Below are 21,451 nucleotides of genomic sequence, written 5' to 3' on the forward strand. Positions count from 1 at the left end.
TTTTGATTTTAAAAGGCATGAATTATATCAACTTTTTCCAATGTATTAATGAAGATTTTAACTTTTCATCAGGTTGAGTGTTTTCTTACTATATTATCTGTTATATATGTAGCTAGCACATGTGTCACTGAACTGTTAAAAAGTTAGCATGTAGAGCAAGCCTGCTTTATGGGAAATCATTATTCATTTAGCACAGAATTATGGTGAATTTTCTGTGAAAAGAAAAAAAAAGGCATTTGCTATCCAGAATGCTGACTTTTTTTTGTATTTAAAGAAAGGTATTTTGCTTGCGGGAAAATGCTACAGATTCATTTTAATGAGAATCTTTGAATTGTATTTATCTTTAGGGCATCTGGGCATCTTTACGCTGTTTTGTCTTAAATGTCTTTATTGAAATAAAATGTACATAATGTTACTATAATATATATATAAATATATATATATATATAAATATATATACATACACACACACACATTATATATAATGTAAGTAAGCGTGTGTATGTGTGTTTTCCCAGAGGTGACCCCTGTAACCACTTTTTCCTGTTTTGCTAGTAACAGCTTTATTGATCCTTTTGATTTTGAAAATGTTATATGCTCTCAAATCTATGAAAGTGGATTATCATCATTATGAGCAATTTAGGGGTGTCCTTGACTCAGATTATTTTTGATTTAAGAGAAGGTAACTAGTAATAATTAGTCCAAGCTGCTCCTCTGCGGCTTCTAATGATGATAGCTCACAACTCTTCGCCAGTGGTCTCCAGAAGGTAGCTTGGGCCCATGGAGAGGCCAAGAGGCTCCAGGTTCTTGTAGAAAACCACCCCATTGATCTTCCCCATCTTCAAAACACAACTGTGAAGAGAACTCTCTTCGGAGGAACAGCGGATGCCGGCCCTGTGGAACTTTGTGAGGGGGGATAAGCGAGCGACTGCGCGGTTTTCTTATTCTGATAGTTTGCTATGCTGCATTCAGAGATTATTTTCTGCAAATCCACTAATGAGTAAATTGAACAGCAGTCCTTGCCTTGAACAATACAACGGACATTTCTCTGTTATTTCAAGGGAGTTGTACAGCATCTTTTTAGAGTAACTTTTTAAAGCAAATTTCATGAACAAAATTAATAAACCAGCTGCTTTTTGTTAAGGTGGAATACTGCAAATAACAACACCGATCCCTGAAGAGAGGAGAGAAAAAAAAGGAATGTGAGGTTTTACAGTCTAAAATGATCGGTAATGTGGGTAAACCTAATCCTATTTAGGACAACCAAATCAACTGCTGCAGGCTGCTCTGTAAATACTTATTAAACTATCATTTTGTAATTTGGTGCAAGTCTGGTTTTTAATTTTCAGTAGAAATGTAAAATTGTTTGATAAATGACGGTTCGGCCTTGTATTAGAACATGGGCCAAGAGTGATTGGAGACGCAAGGAATTGTGCATAAGCCCTCAGTATAAATACAAGCCTATTTATGCTTCTACTGAAGGATAATTATACGTTATACTGTACTATTGATATAATTGCGGCATGGAGACCCTAAAGCAGGGGTCTCCAACCGTGGCCACTTTAAGATTTGTGGACCTCAACTCCCAGAACCCCTCAGCCAGCAAAGCTAAGCAAAGCTGGCTGAGGAATTCTGGGAGTTGAAGTCCACAAGTCTTAAAGTGGCCAAGGTTGGAGACCCCTGCCCTAAAGGAGAAACACTTAACGGCCTTCTGGTGAGCCCAGTTGGCCAGCAAGACATTCGAAATGACTCGGGATCCCTTTCAAGGAGAGGCCGGCGCTAAGCAGCCGCCTCAGGCTGAAGCCAGCCGCCCCCTTCCCTGCATGGAAGATAGCCCCGCCCCCGTTTCGTCTGGTGGGCGGAACGATGCGGCGGGTGGGCCCAGACCCCGCCTCTTCCGGGGACGCCGGCGGAAGCAGGAAACGCGTCGGGGGGCGGAAGTCCCGTCGTGCCTCGCGCGGCCCCTCCTGCCTTCTGGCCTGGGCGAGTCGCGAGCGAGAGGGCGGCGGGCAAGATGGCGGCCGAGGCGGACTCCTGGGGTAGGTCCGGCGCCACCGCCGCTGCCCCTCCCGCTCCCTCCGGCCAGGCCGGCCCGGACCCTCCGCTCACCCTTTCTCTGTCCCCGCAGACGCGGACACTTTCGAGGCGCCGGACCCGCTGGCCGGGCGCCTCGGGCCCACTCCCGCCGTGGTGACGAGGGACCGCTGGGCCGGCGAGGACGAGGACGACGACGTCAAGGTGGCCGGGAGGGGGGCGGGTCGGGGCGGCGGCGGCGGGGGGCCCGGGGCCTTTCCCCGGTGCGCGGAGGGAGGCGGGCGGACGAGCAGGCGGAGACCTCCCGGCGGCTGACCGGCGCTTCTGCTCTGCCCCGGCCAGGACAACTGGGACGACGAGGAGGAGGAGCAGCAGCAGCAGCAGGAGGACGAGAAGGAGGCCGAGGCCAAGCCAGGTGAGCGGCCGGGCGGCGGGGCCCCGGGAGCCCCGCGCCGCCCGCGGGAAGCCGGCGCTGCTAACCTTGTGCCTCTCCGCAGAAGCCAAAGTTTCCGACAAGAAGAAAGTAGCCGAGAAAATAAAGGAGCGGGAGAAGCTGCAGCGGAGAAAGCAGGAGGAGGCGATGAAAAGGGTGAGGGTAGGGACGGGGCGGGCCTCCCCCAAGGCGAACGGGGAACGGCCCGGCGCCTGGGCGGGCACCGGGGGTTGCATTTCTGCTTTGTTTCCCCTTTGAAGTTAGAGGAGTCGGAAGACTCGAAAGAACTGACGCCGGAAGAGCAGTTAGCAGACAAGCTCCGGTTGCAGAAATTGCAAGAAGAGGCAGACCTGGAGTTAGCAAAAGAAACCTTTGGTGAGTGTGAAGGCTTCCCTTCATTTGGCACCTGTAGGATTCCCTAGGAAAGGTGCCAAAGGCTGCTCGCTCCACAGCTCTAACCGGAGGGTCTCATAATCCAGAGCTCCTCCCTCAGTTTTAAGAATGTCAAGGGGTCCCCAGACCCACCTGTTTGAGAGGTTTGTTTCAGCTGATGATTTTATGTGTTTCAGCAGCCCTTTCTATACACTGCTCCTTTCTTACAGGTGTAAATAACATATGTGGAATAGATAGTATGAATCCATCCTCAAAAGATGATTTTACGGAATTTGAGAAATTGTTAAAAGAAAAAATAACACAGTATGAGAAATCCCTATATTATGCTGGATTTTTGGAAACATTAGTTCGAGATATATGCATTTCATGTAAGTACATTTAGTGAAATACTGTTGTCTGCACTCTGCTTGGCTTGGAAATAAAGGACATATTAGAACAATTCTCTAGTGAAATAGACTAGGCTAATGGGATTGAATTCGTTATTTAGTAACTTGATCTAGAAAAGGTTTTGTAATGTCTTTTATGTTCTTTTTTAATGCTGCTAAGATAGTAGAACATTTCTTCCACAACCAGCCTATCTGATCATTTCTTTATCTTACAAGAAAAGCACCTGGGTGATTCCCAACATATTCTTCCTTTTTCAGAAATATCTAAATATATATTACCTCCTTAATTCAGGATCATTTGGAGTGAAAAATCTGTTCAGTTTCCTAAATAGTTCATCATATTTAATATTTCTGTCCATTTGGCTTGCTTACGATTTCAAAGCTTTAACCAGCTACTGTATTCTTCTATAAAGATTTAACCAGACCGCTTCATAAAGTTAAAATAATTTCTAATAACTTGTATTAAAAATTTCTGTAATATAAAATTCACTGAAGAGAAGAAAGCCATATCCAATTTAATACATGCTTTTAAGGACTTAAATAATGTATTATAAACCTTAGGATTTAACCTACATCTGATAAGTCAGAATGGCCTTATTAAATACTGTTTTTCATTGGGAAGTCAGGGGTGTTGGTAGCCCTCCATTTTTTAACTATTACAACAGAATTGAACCAATTAACTGTTGGTACCCCATACAGACATTCACACAAACTCTTCCTCATTTCTCCTTGATCTTTTATAGGCTACAGTAATCTCAAGTTGATAGCAGATGTTAAATGTGTTGTAGAAAGCTTTACTCCTCAAATATTTCCATCAAGTCTTTTGGATATTTTTAAATGTTAGGAAAAGCAGTGGTGAAAGAAGGTATACTTCTGTCTACTCAGTTTGTGATCTCTTAGTTTGAGAAGAAATCTGGCCAAGAGGGCATTTTGTTGTCTTGTTCTGGTTTTGGGAAAGGGCCTGAAGGAGGCAGGCCTGGCCCTGGGGAGGAGCTGTGATGTCATTGGGGATTTCCAGGGGGAGGGGGAGGGGGGGCTGTCTGGCCTCAGGAGTCTGTGGAGTTAACAGTCCAGGTCCTGGGAGGAAGATTGCCTGATGGAGGGGGGGGGAGGGGCTTCTGAGTAAAGGCTGCTATGACGTTTTGAACAAATTGGTGGACTGTAGAGAGGTTGTCTTTGGCCAAATAAAACATTAAAGGAAAAAATGAACATTTTTAAATCATTGCCCAACTGTGGATTTTAATTTTTTTCTATGAGCAACATAACCTTAGTTTTCAGTGAAAGAAGGTAGGCTGCTCAGAGTAGGGCCAGGCACTGGTTAGACTCTTCTGGGTTCTATGCTTGAGGTCATAACCCGGATATGACCCTCCCTACAGCTGTGCTATTTTTTGCCTATTCGTAAATTGCCAGCTTATTTGCATTTTCCCTAAACATACTTTCCCAGGTATTCCAGAGAATTTTCTTGTAATGTAAAATTCCTTTGCCACCCTCCTTTTTGGGGCAGAAAAGGCAAGCTGTAAATAATCCCTCCCCTCCTTGTTCCTCCTTTAGTGGAAGTTGATGACTTGAAAAAGATCACCAATTCCTTGACGGTGCTATGCAGCGAGAAGCAGAAACAGGAGAAGGTGGGTTGAGGGGGGGGAGAGGAGGCGGCTCTTCCAAGTTTTGGCAGCCACACTGATATTCTGCTTGCCCTGGGGGTGGGGGATCCGTGGCTTGTGTGGGAAGGCACCTGGCAGCTAATGTAGCTTCCTTCTACTGGCTCAATGAAAGCGTCTCCTGCTCCTTCTAGGCTTTCTACAACTGAAGAAACACCTTTTGTCTTAGTTAGTTGCTTTACATGGCAATCTGTAAACGTTGATCAGGGTCCTGATGAAAGTAAATACTCCATCGGGTACAGAATACCACATGTCAGAATAAATGCAAAGGGTTTTTTCTTGATTTGGTACCTTCCACACATTCTGGATTTCAGTTTTCATCAACTGGGTTGTTTCTTGGGGGGGGGAGGGGAAGGGGGGGGGAAACTAGTGTAGTGGTTTGTAAGGGAACCTGAGGCTGGTTTTCCCTTTTCTAGCCCAGGATTGTCGAGGTCCAGTTAAATGTTCTTAAATCTGAGCTGTTCCTTTGTTCTTTCCAGCAAAATAAAGCCAAAAAGAAGAAAAAAGGTGTGGTGCCTGGCGGAGGCCTAAAAGCAACGATGAAAGATGACCTGGAAGACTATGGTGGCTATGATGGCGGCTACGTACAAGACTTTGAAGACTTCATGTGACCCGTTTTTTCCGTCTGTTGGTTTGCCCAAACTCCCCTAACTGTAGCACAACTCCTTTCCTTTCAATTCTGCCAAATGCAACAATCAGAAAGTGCAGTATCTTTGTGCTGTTGGTTATCCTGTCACAACTTGACACATTGGAATACCTGTCTTGATGCCGAGGGAATAAAATTATGAAGCTCAATTATTTTATTCAATGATAGGAAATAACGGAATATCGAAAAGGTGTGTCTTCATGGCAGCGAAGCAGCACTAAATTGGACATTAATTTTGACCTGGCCGAAGTCGTATTATTACCAGCAGAGTTAGTAATAACAATCTTAACTCTTATCTTTTTTACAAGAAACTACCCAGAAAACAAAGGCAGTTTGCAGCAAATGCATGGGTTTGCAGTAGAATTAAAATGGCTTTTCTATTAGAATTTGGTTTTTCAGTGGCTTGAGGGACGTAGTTATAAATTTCCCTGACTTCCAAGCTTGAAAGGTGCAAACGGGCTGTTTTTCTCACCCTGGGAGGGGGAAGGGCCTTCTCTGAGCAGGTCGGCTGATTCTTTGGGACAGTTTCTTGTCACCCGGTTTGGTGGCTCTCACAAGACTGCGGTTTTTTTCATGTATAGGAATCCTGCTTAGCAAACTGCAACAGTTACAATAGTTGGGCAAATTGTTACGTTCAGAATTATGACATCTGCAAATGTTTTATAAAAGCAACTAATTTAATAAAATCACTATTGTGAGGACTGAGATTTTTGGTCAGCTTGTGCTTTTCCCATGGGCAATAACCATTGCTGACAAGGGACCACATTGCCAAGGGAACGGGGGGGGGGGCCCTCTTCTCTCAACCACTCAAGTGACCGTGTGGATTGGCCGGTTCTGGCCACACCCTCCTCTCCCGTCTGAGGCTGCCCTCCATTAATAGCCAGTGACTGGAAAGATTCCTCAAAAAAAAACACCAGGTAATTTCTCAAGACATGAGCAAATCCAATAAGGGCTTCTCTTTCTAAACGGGCAAGTGGCTAAATTGTATTCTCTTTAAGGACAGTAATAAGTCAGTAGCCACTCAGTCAGTAGCCACAACCGTGGCATGGCTTCCAAACTCAACCTCACTGGTTCTAGAGGAAGGGGCAAATGCAACAGGGAATCCTCCTTTACTGCCATTGGTTCCCAGGGCAGGATGTCTAACCAGCCTTGGCTACTCGACCCGCTCTTAGCCTCCTCTCCCAGTATCTGAATCGGGGGTCTCCAACCTTGGTCCCTTTAAGACTTGTGGACTTCAACTCCCGGAGTTCAACTCTGGGAGTTGAAGTCCACAAGTCTTAAAGGGACCAAGGTTGGAGACCCCGTGATTTAAATTGTCCAGCTTTCCCCACATTTCAAATTAACAGAACACCAGCATTTTCTGGTTCTTTGAGCCATTCGTAGATTCCTGATGCATCCTTGCACACAGCTACCGGCAGAAGGTAGAGCTGGCCACCTTTGCAAGTTCCTGAAAAAGTGACACATAGAGCTATAATGCTTCAACCCAAAGCTCCAAAATAGGGCCAAATTCGGAAAGCCACTCTAATAGGTCCAAAAATAATCTGAAAAAGTTACTTGTCTTCTGATATAGAAGAAAAAATAGTTCTGAACTACTCCCAGGTCAAATTCAGATACGTTTTGCTCTCTGGCCAGGAGATCATTCAAAACTAAGCTTCAGCCAAGGAAGTTGATCTTCAGTGTGAAGTTCTTTTAATCCAATGGCAGCTGCGCTTCAGTCTGACTTCAGAAGTCGATATATCTGACACAAAGTCCCAGATTAATAATCCTCTATTTTGTGCATTTCACGCCATTTGAAAAACGGCATCTTGGGTAATCTTTTCTTTTTCCTCTGGATGACTGAAAATGTTAATTCCCTGAGTTGCTTTTTTTCTGGCTTGTCTGAAATTTGTTTGCAGTTCTACTTTGCCCAGCCAGGATGAGCTAATTGGCCAGCAAATCGTTGAGACAGCAACCTGTTTGGGCATCATTCAAGAGCATGTTCACCACATCATAGAACTGGTTGTCATAGGCGAGCTTGTAATAGACATAAATGTCCTCGCAGTAGGTCAAGAGCTTCTTCAGGTTTCTTACGGCAGACTCGTTGGCTGCGTGCTGCTTGAACCTGAAAGAGAAGGAAGGGCTGTCGGTTAAGGGAGCCCGCCCTCCTTCCCCCTCCCCCTCTCCATCGCTTCCCAACGCGGAAACCATCAGCCGCAAGGAACAGGCCAAACTGGGTGGCAGAGAAGACTCACTTGTGGGCGATCTCTTCGAAGGTGCCAGTCCTGAGCAGCCCGTGCTGCTTGTGCTCCTCCAAGTAGTTGAAGTCGCCCTTCAGGATCACCTGCTGATAGAGCACCTCTGACCAGTCTGGAGTGAAGTCATACGCCTCGGCCACCACGGCTGCCTGCAGAAAGAGGGAAGCATCCAGAGGGAATCCTGGGGCTCCTTTTGAGCCGCAGCCTGCCAACCCCCAGGTCACTTTCCACTGCCAGGGAGGAAGAGTTAGTGGTGGTGCCCAACATCCACTGAGGCTTGAGGAAAGCCAGGAAGCATCAGACCTTATCCTGGAACTGAAAACTGCAGCAACGTAAGGGAGCCAGGAAGCAAACCTCAAGAGTTTTCGTACAGATAGTTCTCGAGTTATGACAGGTCACTTAGGGATGGTTCAAAGTTATGACATACACAAAAAGTACTTATGACCCCATCCCAAAGTTAGTGTGTTGCGGCACCCCTGGGGTCATTCACCTTTACGACCGGACCTGGGACCAACTCCTGCATATCCCACCTCCCCCCCACTTGCCCCACCGGTTCCACAGACACTGAGCCTCCCTTTGCTAGCCCACCGGGTTCCACACACTCCTGCCCACCACGTCACCAATTGCTCCCTTACCCTTCAGAGATTGCCAGAGCTCAGGACATCGGGATAGGAAAGGAGGGCAGGCTGTTCCATCGCTGGTCCACGTAGCAGAAAAGTGGCACAGCCCTCTGTTTTCGTCTCTCCCTCTTCTGTCCTGAACGTGGCCAGCTGCTCCCTCTCCCAGTAAACTCGCGTGGCCACACCCTCCCTCTTTCTCCCAGCAAATGCACCAGGCTGGCAAACTTTTCTCTGATGCTGGGAGAAAGGTGTGGCCACAGCGGTTTATTGGAAGAGGGAGCAGGTGGCCACGTTCGTACCTGCGTTTGCAGGACAGAAGAGGGAGAGTGTGGCGAGGGAAGAATTTTGCCAAAAACAGAGGGCTGTGCCGTTTTTCTGCCATGCGGACCAGTGATGGAACAGCCTTCTCTTCTTTCTTACCCTGACATCCTGAGCTCTGGAGCTCCACAGAGACTATTGAGGAGGTCCAAGAGGCTGTGGGGGCCCCAAGAGAAGCATGGGGCATCTCAGTGGGAGGTGGTCTTCCTACACTAGCCCACCATCATCTTCACCCGATTCACCCTCTGTGCACTTAATGACTCGCATACTCAATTAACAAATGCACAGGGAGGGGAGAACCAGGATGGGGCTCATTCATTTAAGATGAATCCCTTAATGTCCTCTTAACTTCCGAATATAAACAGCAGGCTCCACTAGTGTCATAACTCAAGGACTACGCTGGTCCTTCTAGCACTTTCATCAAAGGAGCCTGGCAGGCAGCCTCGGCCAGCTACTGATTGGCAGAGGGATGCTGGGGTGGGTGTGTGGGTGGGTGGGTGGGTGTGCTGCCCTCAGAGACTTTCTGCCATCTGCATATTTTGAAGAGTTTACTGTCAACCCTCGAAACAACTTTGGCCGTGCTTATTTTCCTTACATTTCTCAGTTGCCACTCTTGGGTGGGTGGAGGGGAGTCAGAAGGTATTGGCATGTGTTGCCTTATCCGGCTAGACAAAACATCGGCCAGAATCGGCGTGAGAGCCAAGGTCATGGCAACATCTGCTGAGACTGAGGGGGAAGCTGCTGACGGACTGATTGGCTAACGTCACCCAAGACATGGGTGTGTGTGTATGTGTGGTGTGTGTGTGTATGTGGAGCTTCTATTCTTTTAACTACCCTCAAGCACAGGGATGGCTTAGAGCTTTCTTTAGAGCTTCAACTTTCAGGGTGCTGATACGACGTACCCAGTAAAAGGTCTTTTGAGCCTGACTGAAGCCTCAAGAGTCCTGATTTGATTGGGTTCTTTATTCGGAACCACGACATCTGCTTCTTCAAAGGCCAGCTGAGGTTAAAATCTGGCTTGCTTTTCTCCTAAAATATCATCCCAAGGGATTCTCTGGCAATATCCATTGTGCCTCTTGCTTCCCGTCCTTGGAACCGATGCAACAGGAGCAACCAGCAGAACTCCCACTGCAATGGGACCCCAACCACCCTCCCCATCTGGGCTTCCTCTGGGACGGACTCTGAAGCGCAGGGCCAACAACTGCCTTCGTTTCCAGACCTCCTTCACCTGCCTGGTTTTGCCAAGTCCCCACTGACAGGACGAGGAAATCATACAGCTTTTTACACAAATGTACCCAGCTACAGAATTTGGAGCTTTTTAGGTGGTTTTATTCATTACACAACATTATAGACAGCCTTCGACTTAAAGCCACTCATTTAGCCACCATTTGGAGACACAACTGCACTGGAAAAGAGACTTACAACTGGCGCTCCCCACTTAGGACTTGCAGCATCTCCACGGTCGCAAGGTCACAATTCAGGTGCTTGAAAACTGGTATCTATTCACAAGGGCTGCAGTGTCCCAGATCACGTGATCATCACTCGCAACCTTCCCAGCCAGCTTCCGACAAGCAACATCAACGGGGGAAGTTGGATTCACGTACCAACTGCTGTGATTCACTTAACCACCATGGCAGAAAAGGTCATAATATTGGGCATGACTCAATAATCTTGTTTAGCAACAAAAATTATGGTCTCAATTGTGGTTAGAAGTAAAAAAATGCTACTAATAAATAATTAGCCTCCCTGTTACGACAAAATTGGGACCAGGATTTTTGTCGCTAAGCAAGGTGGTCATAAGATGTGACATATTTACAGATCCCTCAACTCCTACCCTCAAAACGACGCTATAGAGCACTGCACACCAGAACGACTAGACACAAGAACAGTTTCCCCCCGAAGGCCATCACTCTGCTAAACAAATAATTCCATCAACACTGTCACACTATTTACTGAATCTGCACTACTATTAATCTTCCCATCGTTCCCATCACCCATCTCCTTCCACTTATGACTGTATGGCTGTAACTTTGTGCTGGTAATCCTTATGATTTATATTGATTGTTCCTGATTGCTTATTGTACCCTATGCTTATCATTAAGTGTTGTATCATTAAGTGTTAAATTGTACCCTATGACCATCATCTGTATTGTAAATGTTGTACCTTGATGAAGGTATCTTTTCTTTTATGTACACTGAGAGCATATGCACCAAGACAAATTCCTTGTGTGTCCAATCACACTTGGCCAATAAAAAATTCTATTCTATTCTATTCTACCACATGACTTAGCCACAGCAACTTTGGCAGCCCAGCCAAGTCGTGACTCTAATTAAGCTGACATATTGTTTCTCAAGAGGAACGGTCATTAAGTGGGAAGCCGTGGGAGCCCCTGGGAAAGAGGGTGGAGGAGCCTCAGTGGGGCAGGGGAGGCCAGGAGGGCCAGTGCAAGCAGCAGAGGAATGGAGGGAGGAAGGCCAGTAGTGTGAGCTCAGGGATGCTGCTGGGGTGGAGGGCGGGCGAGTGAGCACAGGAAGGCTGGCCGGACAGAGCGACTGAAGACTTTCCCTGATGGCTTCCCAGCTTGCAAATGATGGTCATGTGATCTCAGGATGCCCAATGCCCAAATCATAACCATGTGATTGTGAGAATGCTGCGGCAGCCGGAACTTCAAGAGCTGGGTGCAAGGAGCACTGGTTCAGCCCTGCTGCAATTTTGAGTGGTTAAGAGGCTTGTTTTATATTTATTCATTCATTTATTTATTTAATTTAGCATTTATGAACCGCCCATCTCCCTCAAAGAGGAATGATAGGAAAAGAGGACACCTTCGGGCATTTTTCTTCTAATATCTTTTCAGATAAAGCAAAGCACCTCTTCCAGGGGGTGAAGGCCCTTCTCACCTGGTAGAACCTGGGCAGGGCCAGGATACAGGGCATCAAGCTCTTCCGCCTCAGGTTAATCAACTTGGTTTTGTGCTGAGTGGTCAGGAAGTGGAGCTGCAGGGTGATGAGCCTGGTCAACCTCTTGCAGCGCAAAGACTGGCACACGCAGAAGTCCTAAACGCCAGAGCAGAGAGGCATCAGGCGGAGCAAGGAGGGAGCCCCGGGTGCAACCGCCTGCCCCCACCCCACCCCACCAAACCCAGAAGGGAGACATCAACACCCACCCTTCAGCTTTGAGCATTTGGCAAATCAAAGGTGACATTACTGACATTATCGGCTTGCTGAAACCAATACTCCACCCCTCCCTCAGCTGCAGATCCCACCACAAGATGCCAGTGGCCCTGGGAGACACCCGTGCGCCAGGCACCACCTTATTCCCCATCTCACCTTGGAGTAGCTCTCGGCAGCATCTAGGAAGAGGGTGAGGGCTTTCATCAGGAGCTTCTTCAAGCTTGGCACATCCTGAAGGCTCTCCTCTAGAAGGAAGAGAGCAGCTGGTGGCCTGGGCCATCATGGCAATCCCACCCAGGATCGTGGGATGAAACTCTCCCCAGGCAGAGGGGAGTCAGGTGGCAGCAAGTGACCCAGAACTGAACCAGAGGTATTTCACCAGCCCAGACAACAAGAGCCGCCTCCCTCCAGCTGCTTTGGACACGGGCCACCGCTCTCCCCCCCCCCCCGGAGCAGGTGCAAAGGGCGATGGTCCTGCTGCCCCACCTAATTGGATGAGGACCCCCCCCCCCCGAAGAAGATACAACAACAGAACTCTTGGTTGGAAAAGCTCAGGCCTGAAGGGGCTTCCTTGGAAACACTCCCGAGGAGTGAGGGCTGTTCCACCAGCCAGCCATGAAATCCAGCAACAGAAGCAACCTCATTTTCTCACCAGTTCACCCCTGGAACCGCAATGGGAAAATCCAGCTGGCACAGGATTCATGTGACCAGAGGCCAAGGAAACACAGGTGTCTGTCCAGCCCCATAGATCCCTATAGGGACGCTGTCATTCTGGGGGGAGGGGGGAGGCTTAGGTGGAGGAATCTCTGTATGCAGTTTCTGTTTCTATTTCTTGCTTTGCTTTACTGTAATTTTCGGGACCTTGGGAGGGGGAAAGGACTGGGCCTTGCACTGCAGCTGCCTTATCTCGTCCCTGGAGAAGAGCAGCAGTGTTGCCTTGGAGACCAGCGTTTATCACCCCACTTGGCGGGAGTTTCCCTTAACATCTTCACACGCAGGGATTGGACTTCGGGAGGCGCTCGGTCTGCACTGCTTTAATCGAACGTTTCGAAAAGCTAATTCCTGCCTAGATCTCTTGCTATCACAACCTTCCAGTCAAAGTGTGAAATCAGTTCTGCTTTCTTGAGAAGACTGGCCAGGCAGGGCCTGACAGTATCACCAGGTCCAAGCTATGAGAGTTTTCATAGGCTTAGAAGTGCAATTGTGTTGCAGTTACTGCTGGAGGCTCTTTGCCCATCCCAGCAGCAGCCAAAAAGCAGCTTAATTTGCAGATCGGCTTCTAGAGCGGAGGTCTTCAACCTTGGCAACTTTAAGACTTGTGGACTTCAACTCCCAGAGTTTCTCAGCCAAGCAAAGATGGCTGAGGAACTCTGGGAGTTGGTCCACAAGTCTTAAAAGTTGCAAAGGTTGGAGACCCCTGTTCTAGAGGACTCTGCAGCCCAGAGCAGCTGACTCCATGGAGGCTCTTGCCTGAAGGGGACCCTGTGAAACGCAGCTCCCACCACCCTCCTGCATGGACCTTCTGCCTGGGAATTTAGTTTGGGGCCACAAGAGAGAGACAGTTTCTGAGGAGCCCTGCAGGGGTCTCTGCTGCCCATCAGGCATATTTCCCCCCTTCCTCAAAGCCTGAAGGGAAGAGAAAGCGGAGCTGGGCCCTCAGTCTTCTTGGCTTCCTCAGGAGAAGAACAAGCAGCAGGACCACCAAACCTTGAGCAGCCCGGCCCGATGGATCCCCGAGTGCAGCCTCCACCCACCCAGAGGGTCTACCTGGACAGGTGAGCCCTTACCCCATGGCTGAGATTCAATGAGCTTCAGCTGGACATTGGCCGCAGCCTCGTGGTTCTCCCCAATCTCCCGGCACATGCTGAAGCAGAGGGCAATCATGTTGTGCTTCTCACTGTCTCCGGGGCGGCAACGCTTGATGTAGTCTAGCAGGGCGGTCTTGAGGGTCCCGTTCTGCCAGAGGGAGAGGGAGAGGTGCAGCAAGAGGACAACTGGCATCTGTCTGCCACACAGTCCCAAGCAGCCAATCCCACCGGGCCACGTGGCCCAGGCCTCCCCCTCCACTGTTCAGGAGATAGCGGTCCTTCACAAAGGCAGAATACAAGGAAGGGGTGGGGGCGAGGGGGGATTTGAGGTGATCTCGACCCAGCCGCCGACTGAGCGCATCCCAGATTGGTGACTGCTACCCCTGAGCATGTCCACCGAGCAGGAGATCACTCTGGATCAAGGCTTCCACTGCTGAACTGCTCAAAGCAGGAAGGTTTTCCCTAAGACTAGATTCGGAATCTACCTTCCTTTTACTTAAGTCCAATATTCCATGTTCTGCCCTTTGGAATGATAAAAAAACAGGCCTTGACTTTCTTCAAGGCAACACACTTCGAAATAATTGGAAACTCCGGGCAGTAAAACTTTCCTTGGTTATTAGCAAATCAATGCCATCTCATGTTTTTCTCAGAGTTTCATGTTAAACCGCTGATTGCATTTTAGGCTTCTATGTCCTTTGCAGTTTAATGTTTGGCATTCTGCTCTCCAAAGTTCCAGAATAGTTGCTGTTCTCCTTTCTAAAACAAACCTTAAACGAATAATCCTGGGCCCAGCTGGAAGATAATAACCGTTGGGGTTGGAGGGGGCGGGATTATGGCTGCTTAGACTTCGAATAACTTTACTGTCACTTTGAATGTACACGAATTGGTATATATTGCTGTGTTTCCCCCAAAATAAGACCCTGCCTTATATTTTTTTGAACCCTGAAATAAGTGCTTGGCTTTATTGCCATGCGCTCAAAATCCCGACTGAGCTTATTATCAGGGGATGCCTTATTTTAGATGAAAGATGCATACAGCTCTCACAGGGTCACCAACTCCAATATACACTAAGTAAACATGACTAAATAAACAAATAAATAAAATAAATTCTGCTGCCCAGAATTATACAATATAAAAGCATCAAATCTCATAGACCATTATCATCATTTCCTGTCATCCCTTGTGCCGCCATGGCAGGAAGAGAAGGCAGCAGTGGTGGGATGATGATTCCCGGGGACTTTTGAAGGAGTCCTCCCTTCCGCCTATCAGCCCAGTGCCCTCCTGCTACAAAGAGATGCCATAAAAGAGGAGGAAGTTCTGAACAAGTCCAAATTGATTTCTGGTGATGACTACGTTGCTTTTAAGTCTTTAAAACCTTATGATCTGCTCTAGAATCCTGCCAGACTACTTGATTGCAAGTTCCTCCTTTGCTGGAAGGACAGGATGAGGTTGGGAAGAAACTCAAAACTGCCCCACCTTGACTCTCTTCGATATAGTTACAGCGATGGTGCTTAGACTTATGTACCGCTTCACGGTGTTTTTTACAGCCCTTTTTTAAGTGGTTTACAAAGGGAAGGGAGCAGCCAAGGCATCGATGCCAAAGTAGCACCGGCCCGGGGAAAGCAGATCTGGTTCATAAGGCCTACCGGGTCCAGCTTCTTTCTCATCAGCACCTCAAAGTAATGCTTTTCGTGCAGCAGGTCAAAGATGTAGGTCATCTCATTGTACCTGCCAATACCGGTGAGAAGGCGAACCTTTGGGGAGAGAAGAACGTTCAGCTGAGTGAGGCCACAGGCTTGCCAACCTCCATTCACAAGAACTCTACTCCTCCCATAAGGGCACCATTGGGGCTGGGCCGTATCTACCACTTCCTGAAATCCAGCCAGCTTCAGAAAGGGTGTTCTGGAGTCCCAGTCAAAACAGTAAGTCCTCGACTTACAACAGTTCATTTAGTGACCGTTCAAAGTTACAACAGCACTGAGAAAAGTGGCTTATCATTTTTCACACTTGCAATCATCGGCAGCATCTCCATGGTCACATGATCAAAATTCAGACGCTTGGCAACTGACTCATACTTATGACGGCTGCAGTGTCCTGGGGTCACACGATTCCCTTCTCCAACCTTCTGACAAGCAAAGCCAATGGGGAAGCCAGATTCACTTAACAACGGTGTTACTAACTTAAACGCTGCAGGATTCACTTAACAATGGAAATTTTGGGCTCCATTGTGGTTGTAAGTCGAGGACTACCTGTACCTGCCTCCACTGAGAAGCTGAGAATGAGCAGATCCTAAGGTCAGATGAGGACACTCTCTCTGCCCTGTCAGGAGCTGCAGCCTCCAGCTAACAGCCCCAAAGATTTTGGCTTCTGCTCCACAATCCTGAAGGGACCCGCCCACTGCAGCCCATCCCTCTCTGGGAGGAGCTGACCTACCACGAGGCCGAACTCTTCCTTTGGCGCCAAGTGTTCATCTGTGAGCAGCCGGGCAGCTTGGAGGACCCGAGTGATGCCCTCCATGTGACAAGTCAAGCTGAAGCAGTTGTGGGCCAGGATCAGGAGCTCCACAGCTAAGGAAGGAGAACAAATGTTCCGCGAACAAACGCTCGTGCTGCACACTCACCCTGGCGTACTCCCACATGCGACTAAACTACAATACCCAGCAATTCAGCCAACGTGGACAATGACCAGGGATGTTGGGAGTTGCATTTCAGCCAATGGGAGGACCAGAGTTCCCATCTGATCCAAGACAAAGCAAATGTTGTTCAAAGGAGGGAACAGACAACATGGTCACGGATTCATCCTTTGCCAGTTTTTCCCAACTCTTCCACTTTGTTTCTCTTGGAAACATTAGCACATCATCAAAGAATCCCCCCTCCCCCCAGGACTCCCAAGACATAGAGGTACAGAGAAGAAAAGCAGGCAAGCAGGGGCCTCCACGGAGGAAGCACCGACTTCTGAGCTTTGATCCTCAGGAACACGATGGCAGAGTTTCAATACGTGTCACCATGTTGTGTCAATATGGACTATGCAAGGAGGGGGAGCAAGAGACACAACATGAAGATGAGGTCGAAGGCGACCCAGATTCCCCTGGCCAATAGATCTTCATGAGATCATTGCCAAAGGGTACGTATGTTGGATTTCAGTCTGAGTTGAGACTCAGAAGTCCTCACAAACCTAACCTTAAATTCCAACCTCACAAGGACCCATTTTCTATCCGCCACAAACTTACTACAGGCAAGCTCCCCATGTGGCATGGAGGAAACCTTATCCAGCAGCTTCATGCCGACAACCGTGTGGTCCTGGCAAAGCTTGGCCAGTTGCAGGAACCTCTGGCTCTCCTCCGCAAGACTCAGGCCTGGAGTTTGCTCTGTACATAAAATAAGACAGGCTGCGTCTCTCCTCTGGTCCAGGGAATTATATTATATTCCTTCAGTAGCATGGCATAATTTGATGAAATAATGGTCATGTGAGCTACAGTCCTGACAGAACTTAGGTTAAAAAGGCAAATGCAGAGCAAACATGGTACAGCAGCAATCAAGAGAACACAGAAACAACCTAGAAGAAGAACTGGAAGGGACCTTGGCGGTTCAGGCCCTGCTCGAGCAGGAGACCCTATCAAAATCAATCAAATCATCAAAACCCATCAAAAGAGAAGTGTGAAATGACAAGGCTTGGCCAAAGTCCAGCAAGCAGCAACTATCCATTGGTGTTCCCAAGCAGAGACCAAGAGTGGACTTACTGCCTCTTCCTTCCAAAGGCGCCAGAAGCTCACGTGTGATTTCCTCTGCCACAAGCTCAGCCACAGCCCCTGGCTCCAGCCTCTGGTTGGTGATGAAAGCCTGGGCCTTCTTGTACCAGTCTGGCTGCTGGGAGGACAGGATTGCCCGAAGCAGCTTCTCTGAATCGTGGATGGCAATCTCACTGAAGGAACAGCCCAGCTCCTGCAGAGAGCCAAGGGGGGGAGGGGGGGCAGAAGAGTCAGATCATTTACCTTCCCGCTTGAGGCATGAGGGCTGCTTGTCCTTCACCCCCTGATTCCAGACCCCAGCGACGTACCTTGGAGAGTTCGTAAAGGTAGAGAGTCTGTCGACAATAATTCCGACCATGCACACATTCTGCAACTAAAGTCTGCAGACTGCCGACCACTCCACTATCCGGAGAGGAGCCCCCCACGGACGACCAGGAATCGAGGCTTGAGGCTAAAAAGAAACCCAAGATCTCGGAGTTGAGCAAACAGCCAGAACAATAGACCGGGGGGGGGGGGAAGGGGAGCCTAAGATGCATTCCCCCCACCCCCACTTGCCACACTCACAAATTCTGAACCCACAGAACCTGTGGACTTGCAAATGAATTGCTGAATGGCACCAGCCTTCTCCACTTATTTCTGGAGGGGGGAAATGGCACAAGTGGTCCTTGGCTTACAACAGTCATTGGGAATTTCTATTGCTAAGTGAGGGGATGGTAAAGGCTGATTGCAGTCCCGATCCCACGATCTTTAGCGGAGGAAACTTCCTGCTGCCAGGAAGTTGCAAGCAGGCCAGCTAGCAGGTAGCAAGTGACTGATGGCGGGTGGGGGAGGGTGCATGGGGGCTGCGTGAGAGGGGCAGCAAGGAGTGGCATGCACTGGGGTGCGGAAGTGTGCAAAGGTGGCATGGTGAGCCTTGGGGAGGGTGTACAAGGGAGGCACTGTGAGGGTGTGCAGGGTGCACCAGTGGCTGGGGAAGGGGAAGGGAGCTTCAGCCAAGGCTCAGAGGGGTGAGGGGCCAGCATGGGGCAAGCGCAGAGGGACTCGGGAAGGAGGAGACTTGTAACTTGCTTTGCTGGCTTCCCCACTGACTTTCTGAGGAAGCTGGCAGGGAAGGTTGCAAATAGCATCACATGATGCCGGGAGCCGCAACCGTCGTAACCGTGAGCCGGTCGGTCACCAAGCGCACAGATGGCGATCATGTAATTGTGGGGAGGCTGGAACTCTGAGGACCATTCATTCAATGCTTCTGTAACTTTGCATGGTCATAAGCCAAGGACTACCTGCAGTGATTTTAAAATGTCGGAAGGGCAAAATTGAAACAGGAGGCCTACCTTCCCGGTAGAATGGCCAGCGGAAAACCCCACTGCCACCACTCATGCTGCCTTACCACAGAAGCAGGCTGGCAAACAAAGGCAAATGGGCTATAAGGAGCCGTGGGTGGCGCAGTGGTTAGAAAGCAGCCTGGCAGCCTGACTCTGCCCTAGTCAGGAATTGGATCCTGACAGGGCTCAAGGTTGACTCAGCCTTCCGTCCTTCCGAGATGGGTAAAATGAGGACCCAGATGGTTGGGGGACAACAGGCTGACTCTGTAAAATGCCCAGAGAGTGCTGTAAAGCACTGTGGAGCAATACGTAAGTCTAAGTGCAATGCTATGAGGAAAGAGCACAATGGCCTATGAGAGACTAACTGGTCTCACTCGCATGTTTCATGCTGGATGCAACTTACAACTCTTCAACCGTTTCTTTTCGGGTGCCGCTTCTCTGTGCCTCTTGTTGTTCTCAGCTGCCAGGAGAGCCTGGATCTCTGGATGAAAGCCGCCCTGGGCATCCTCCCCCAAGGCCAGTATTCTGCAATGCAAGATCAGTGCAACGTCTCTGCTGTAGAAGCTGAAATAGCGGCAAACTCGGGCAGCTTCGTGCACGCTCCCTTCATCCAGAAGGCGTCCAATCAGAAAGCTCAGTGACGCCGCTTCAGCTTCGGAAAGCGTAACTGTGGATGTATCCTGGGAAGGGAAACCTCTGAGCTCCAGGTACTTCGGGATGTTTAAAGCAGCAACCTTAGAAAAGCAGAATTCCTTGGCCAAGGAGTCAAAGGACAGCTCACTACTTATGGAAATCTGGCGCGGACCTCTGGGCTCCATCTGCCCTGGGCCTTGGCTGAAAGTTTGTCGTCTGATGTGGCACCACCAAATTCCCCTCTCTATCTTTTCCAGATCATCAACAGGAACCGGGTCGCTTCTGGCTAGCCAGTGTCCAGCTAAAGTAAGCAGGAGTTGCCTCTCTAAGATGCTGGAAACCCTCTCGTCCTCCGGGCCCTCCGAGACCAAGTCTGCCTGAGCTGAGAAGAAGCCTGAGGCAGCTCGATTCGAGATGGCATTTTGCACATAGTTCTCGTGGCACTTCTTCCAGAACTCAACCCTTGTCCGTTTTTGAGTCCAGTGGCCAACCTGTTTCAAGAGGAGGAGGTTTTGGAGCACCTGGGAAGGACATAAACAACCATCAGAGCCAAGGAACTTCACAGCACAGAAATGATTATCTGACACGGAACCTCATGATCCCAGGGATGGCTTCCCCCACCCCCCCACCCCATCCCACCGCGGGTGCCTCTCCCGCCCTTCCTGTTCAGCCCCTCTTCCTGGCAGAGGTTCAGTGAACTCTGGAGAGCCGAGTGTGGTTTGTGAAGGCCAGGCTGCCTCAGGCTGGCAGGGGTCCCAAACAGTGCTGGGAAAGCAGAAGGCCCACTGGCCCAATGGAGATCTGGACACACAGCTGCACCAGACAAGGGGGGGAGGGGAAAGCAGCCACCAACAGGATGATACTGAAACACAATCAGCAGGAATAAAAACAAACAAGGCTTGACTCCAGGGTACCTCCTGAATGACCACATTGTCTATAGGCAGTGCTGCCAGCTCTGCTACTTTGCGAGCCACAGAGAAGGAGCTGCTCTCCTGCAGCTGCTCCAGAATCCGCTGGCTCTCCTCCTGAAACCGCTCAAAGCTGTAGTTGCTCAGCAGAGTCCGACTGATGGAGCTGGGTGAATCTTTCAGGATGGCACCGAGGGCACTGAGCTTCTTCAGATCTGGTCCTGCACCCAAAGAGGAGAAGAGCAATAGTGACAGGATAGGGCAGCCTGTAGCTGAACAACAAGGCGGACTTTAGGAATGGAGCAAAGGGGCTTTTCTTGAGTCCCCCCCTGCCCCCAACAGGGCTGCATAGCTGAGGCACCCCAGTTGAGACAGAACCTAACATCAAAACCAGGGAAGCCCTGCAGCTAAATTAGCCAACGGGGCCCAACCGAATCCAGCACCCTATTCTCCAAAACGGCCACCGACTGTCACATCAGCAGGCAATTTACTGCCACCTGATATAGGTAAGGCTGTCCAGAGCCCCCAGCAGTCTCAGCCACAGCAGAGAAGGGAAGAGACGGGAGGGTCCTTGCCATGGAGAAGAGCAGTTCCTGCATCTGCAAGCAGCTGGAGGAGTTTTCTGAATTCGTACTCTGTTCTGCACTGGTGCAGCATCAGGTTGAGCAGGAAGGAGGCCTGCAACTCCATCCAGGGCCCAGGAAGGACGGGCAGCCCCCTCTCACACTGCGCTTCCGCCTGCAGGAAGAACAGATCACAGGGCAAGACGGTTTCAACACCTTTCCTCTGCAGCTCCAGTACAAAATAAAACTGCTTGCATCAAAAGCCACTCAAGCAGCAACCATTTTGCTACCTGGGAAGTCTGTGCACAAAGAAATGCTTGTACACACAAGGGCCAGGTGACGTCTCCTTCCACTGAAAACTCTGCTTTGCTGAGCAAGGCCTCTGCCTTGAGAAAGGCCCTTTACGGGACCAGCCTCTTCGCCCTCAAAATGTACAACTTCCCCCAATATCTGTTCCTAAATCAGGAGCGGAATGTGCCCTTCTCTCGCTACCTGGCCTCCTGACAAGCACCAGGGGGCCACACTCCTTTGCCCCCCTGTGGGAGAAGCAGGATTCCAAAACAGAGGTCGGATCCA

The 21,451-nt window shown here is 49.3% G+C and overlaps 2 protein-coding genes across 3 annotated transcripts in view; one reads left to right on the forward strand and one right to left on the reverse strand.

Annotated features, from left to right (window-relative positions):
- Positions 1-1,882: 1,882 nt before the first annotated feature.
- EIF3J (eukaryotic translation initiation factor 3 subunit J) lies at positions 1,883-6,257 on the forward strand. The gene is made up of 8 exons (XM_058155750.1): positions 1,883-2,039; positions 2,129-2,238; positions 2,377-2,449; positions 2,532-2,623; positions 2,728-2,842; positions 3,070-3,228; positions 4,798-4,871; positions 5,384-6,257. The coding sequence occupies exons 1-8, from the start codon at positions 2,015-2,017 to the stop codon at positions 5,513-5,515; spliced, it is 780 nt and encodes a 259-aa protein (XP_058011733.1). The 5' UTR covers positions 1,883-2,014; the 3' UTR covers positions 5,516-6,257.
- Positions 6,258-6,405: 148 nt separating this feature from the next.
- The window catches only part of SPG11 (SPG11 vesicle trafficking associated, spatacsin), a 46,003-nt gene continuing 30,957 nt past the window's right edge, over positions 6,406-21,451 (reverse strand). For both annotated transcript variants that reach the window (XM_058155720.1, XM_058155721.1), the window contains 13 exons: positions 20,888-21,050; positions 20,319-20,533; positions 19,175-19,925; positions 17,758-17,900; positions 17,441-17,642; positions 16,931-17,068; positions 16,135-16,268; positions 15,348-15,455; positions 13,681-13,849; positions 12,050-12,138; positions 11,621-11,776; positions 7,782-7,933; positions 6,406-7,651 (listed from right to left, as the gene is read on the reverse strand). In XM_058155720.1, the coding sequence (XP_058011703.1) occupies positions 7,471-7,651; positions 7,782-7,933; positions 11,621-11,776; positions 12,050-12,138; positions 13,681-13,849; positions 15,348-15,455; positions 16,135-16,268; positions 16,931-17,068; positions 17,441-17,642; positions 17,758-17,900; positions 19,175-19,925; positions 20,319-20,533; positions 20,888-21,050 (2,601 nt within the window). In that variant the 3' untranslated portion in view covers positions 6,406-7,470. The remainder of the gene's footprint in view (positions 7,652-7,781; positions 7,934-11,620; positions 11,777-12,049; positions 12,139-13,680; positions 13,850-15,347; positions 15,456-16,134; positions 16,269-16,930; positions 17,069-17,440; positions 17,643-17,757; positions 17,901-19,174; positions 19,926-20,318; positions 20,534-20,887; positions 21,051-21,451) is intronic.

This window comes from Ahaetulla prasina, chromosome 13 (assembly GCF_028640845.1).
Source record: "Ahaetulla prasina isolate Xishuangbanna chromosome 13, ASM2864084v1, whole genome shotgun sequence".
NCBI classification, from domain to species: Eukaryota; Metazoa; Chordata; class Lepidosauria; order Squamata; family Colubridae; genus Ahaetulla; species Ahaetulla prasina.